Source organism: Camelina sativa, unplaced genomic scaffold, assembly GCF_000633955.1.
Source record: "Camelina sativa cultivar DH55 unplaced genomic scaffold, Cs unpScaffold00510, whole genome shotgun sequence".
NCBI lineage: Eukaryota > Viridiplantae > Streptophyta > Magnoliopsida > Brassicales > Brassicaceae > Camelina > Camelina sativa.
In genome coordinates, this window is record NW_010921715.1 from 97,647 (window position 1) to 101,311 (window position 3,665).

Consider the following 3,665-nt stretch of genomic DNA (forward strand, 5'->3'; position numbering starts at 1 on the left):
AAGCAGCCTACTGATGGATGAGACAATATCAAAGGTTGCTGCACCCATCCTCCCCAAACCACACCATGCCCCTTCATTCGCTCTTCGAACCCTTCTGGTAAACCTTCTTGGACCGTTGATGATCCTTTCGGTGGCTTTACCGCTAAAAGAAAGGGTAAACCTATCAACTCCATCCCTAAGCAGAGTTCTTGAAATTGATCCTTCTCAAGAACGATTTGGCTGCCAAGTGCAAAAAACACTACTGAACGTGGTGGGAACCCGCTCAGAAAATGACTCCAGTGTTCTTCTAGTGGTTTACTTGTGTCTGGCTCAGGGAGCATTGNCTTGATACTAACTACCTAGGGCTTTGTGTGAAAACAAGATAAGAAATCTTGTCTTTTTGCAAGTTCTTACACACGTTTAGGTCACAGCCATACTGCGTAGTGACAACAAAACTGCCTCATCATTGAACATATCTAAACTTACCAAAGTTACGTTGTTGAGTTTTATAAGGATCGTTTCCTTTAGATACATAATTACTCAAATTAATGTTTCAAATCAGATACTTTTGCAATGCCTCTACAAAGTTATCCACGTAAGCAGTCAATAATCCAGGACTAACAAGAACCTCCTTCAATTTGGCGTGGTTACTCCTCACTACCTTTCCGAGGTCGCTGTCTTTATCCATCACAGACTTGATCGCATCTCTCAAGCTCTCTTTTGAAAACCATCCTGTTTTTTCCCTCAACACTTCTACAGAGACCTCGAATTCCTTGGTCATCAGTTTTGTGAAGAGAGTTTGATCACTTAAAAATGGAAGTAAAACCATTTGGCAATTACTCATCAGACACTCCCATATTGCTCCTGGACCGCAATGGTTCACAAAGCAGCCTACTGATGGATGAGACAGTATCAATGGTTGCTGCACCCATCCTCCCCAAACCACACCACGCCCCTTCACCCGCTCCTCGAACCCTTCCGGTAAACCTTCTTGGACCGTTGATGATCCTCTCGGTGGCTTTACCGCTAAAAGAAAGGGTAAACCTGTCAGCTCCATCCCTAAGCAGAGTTCTTGAAATTGATCCTTCTCAAGAACGATTTGGCTGCCAAGTGCGAAAAATACAACTGAACGCGGTGGGAACCCGCTCAGAAAATGACTCCAGCGTTCTTCTAGTGGTTTACTTGTGTCTGGCTCAGGGAGCATTGGACCAGTCAAGAGAACCTTCTTTTGGTATTGATGCGCTATATAGTCACAGAATTTACCTTCGATTTCTTTGCATGTCCTCAATGCAATGATATCACATCTCTTAAAACCAGTAGTGATCTGATGATAAAGTCTCTTGTAGAAGATCGACAATTTTTCTAGGGCATGAGCATCGTTTTCACCGAAACGAACCTTCGATGAAGGATAACCCGGCGGGGGAACACCTAATGAACCACCAGGGACATGTGTATGAGCTATCGTTGTTGCAGATACTATGATGTAACTCACAGTCTTGATCATATGTTCTTTAGCCAATTCTGGAATCCAGTGAGCAAAATCGAAGAAGATCAAATCCGGTCTCAAAGCACGAACCGCAGCTTCAACCTGACCGCGAGTGAGATCTAAGGCTTCGCACAATAAATTATCCTCCGAGATTGAGATATCCGAGGTTGTCTCGGCACCAGGAGGGAGACCACTGACATGAGGGACTGTGAGAGGGTGAAAGACAATACTATCTGGGAACAGGTTGTGATGTTCCACCTGCTTTTGAGCTTTCTTAGGTAGCAAGAATGTAACTCGGTGACCTTTCTCAGCTAGTTTGTTTGCAAGATGTAGAAAAGGAATCATATGACCAAAAGCAAACCAGGGGAACATAAAAGCATGGAATTTTGAATCCATTTGGTTTCCTCGAATTGTAAAAAGAAACAAAACAAAACAACTAAACAAAGTATTCAAGAATTCATAAAGAAGTATGAACTTGAAACACCCTTATATGAACTTGGAGACTGGTTTGGTGGATTAAAATATTTAGTGAGAAGTTAGTGTATTACAGAAGCACATGCGTAGAAGAAAAGCAATTGGTTAATTAAGAACACTACAAAACCCAAGTCACAAGATCACTACTCGAGAAGAGAGCCAATAATATTCACTACAAAAATAAACAAGTCACAAGAGAGAAGCAAGAAGAACAGGTGTCAAAAGGAAAGAATAGCTAATTAAGAAGGACACTACAAAAAACATGTCACAAGACAAAAGACAGCGAAGAAGAACGTTACAAAAATCAATCACAATGGATCCAACAATATATAAGAATTACTTCTTTGTTTTTCTTTTCTTTGGCCACTTGCTTTGATTCTTCTTCATTGAAATAAGACAGATTAGGTGAAATAGGACAAAATTAGGTGAAGCAATCAACGTGATAAATGAGCGAATGACGATGTCCTTATCCATAAAGTAACTTTCTTTTGTTTTGTTTTGGTTTGTACGATGCTTTGGCTGAGATATATTTTCCTTCTCTTATAGTAGTCTATAGCTGTAAACATGAGAGCTCAAAACCGACAGTGTTTTGGCGAAAGGCCTGCAAGATACAAAGCCCAAACAAAATAGAGAAGCTTGTAAACAAGAGTCCAAGCCCATGTTTGTGCAACGGCTATATACTGCTATAACAAATGAGAAGCGTCGACAAAGAACAGCTATAACAAATGAGAAGGTTCAGTTCATCTTCAGGTATGAGCATGACTTGAAAACCATACTCAATAAAGGTGTTTAGTCGTTCAACCAGTGGACGGTTTTCTTAGAGAGATGGGGTAAAGAGACCTCTGGCGGACTATCTTTTGGTTTATTCTTGTGCGGGTTCAATTGCGAAATCTACCAATTAATCATTTCATCATTTCACTGTAACGTAGATTATATTCTTGAGCTGGTGGGTTTGGTCAGTGAGGTGCATTTCTGAACCAACTTTAATTATGTTCTTTATACTCGAGAATGGAGAGAAGCAATGAATCATTCTAGCCTTTTGTTGATATAATCAAGGGTTGTGGTTTTTCTGAGCTTAAGTCATGGTAATGCTTCACTTCGGGAGGCATGATATATAAACAATGGATTCCATGCAAGCTGGATAAGTGTTTTAGTGACAAAGGTTCATATAATCAGTTTCCAGCTTCCGTGAGTTCCAATTAATTGTCTCACACGCAACATACACACGTCCCCGTCAACATCAAAATCACAATCAAAACCAGAAATATAGTGAGAATTACAATTTCAATCAGAACATAAATCAAAGTCGATTTTCTAAGCTATATTTCTCGGTCGATGCTAGGCTTGTCGACACGTTCCTTCACACCACTTGACATCTGATCTAGCCAATCCTTCTCTTAATTACCAAAACGTATGGATCTGTTGGAAGTTAGTTCTTTTCTTAGAAATTAAATAGGCCACGATATATAAACTTTAAATGGAAAAAATCAAAACCTAAAGTGAAAAGAAAAATTCTTTACTAAAAGAAAAAAAAAAGAGACTAAAACACCAAAATAGAAAACCAATATCACGCGTATGAGATTCTTGCGATGATAAGTTATAGTATAATGTGTATCATTACTCCCCTCCTCGACTTGAAGCTTATCCTCAAACTCCATTTCCTCTCACACACATAGCTAAACACCTGGCTCAATCATCCATAAATTCCATCCCTAGTTGAGTAATC

At 39.8% G+C, this 3,665-nt stretch overlaps 1 protein-coding gene across 1 annotated transcript; it reads right to left on the reverse strand.

Annotated features, from left to right (window-relative positions):
* Positions 1-420: 420 nt before the first annotated feature.
* Positions 421-2,352, reverse strand: LOC104773273 (UDP-glycosyltransferase 79B8-like). Its single transcript, XM_010497850.2, has one exon. It carries the CDS (start codon positions 1,859-1,861, stop codon positions 533-535), a length of 1,329 nt encoding a protein of 442 aa, XP_010496152.1. The 5' UTR covers positions 1,862-2,352; the 3' UTR covers positions 421-532.
* Positions 2,353-3,665: the final 1,313 nt, after the last annotated feature.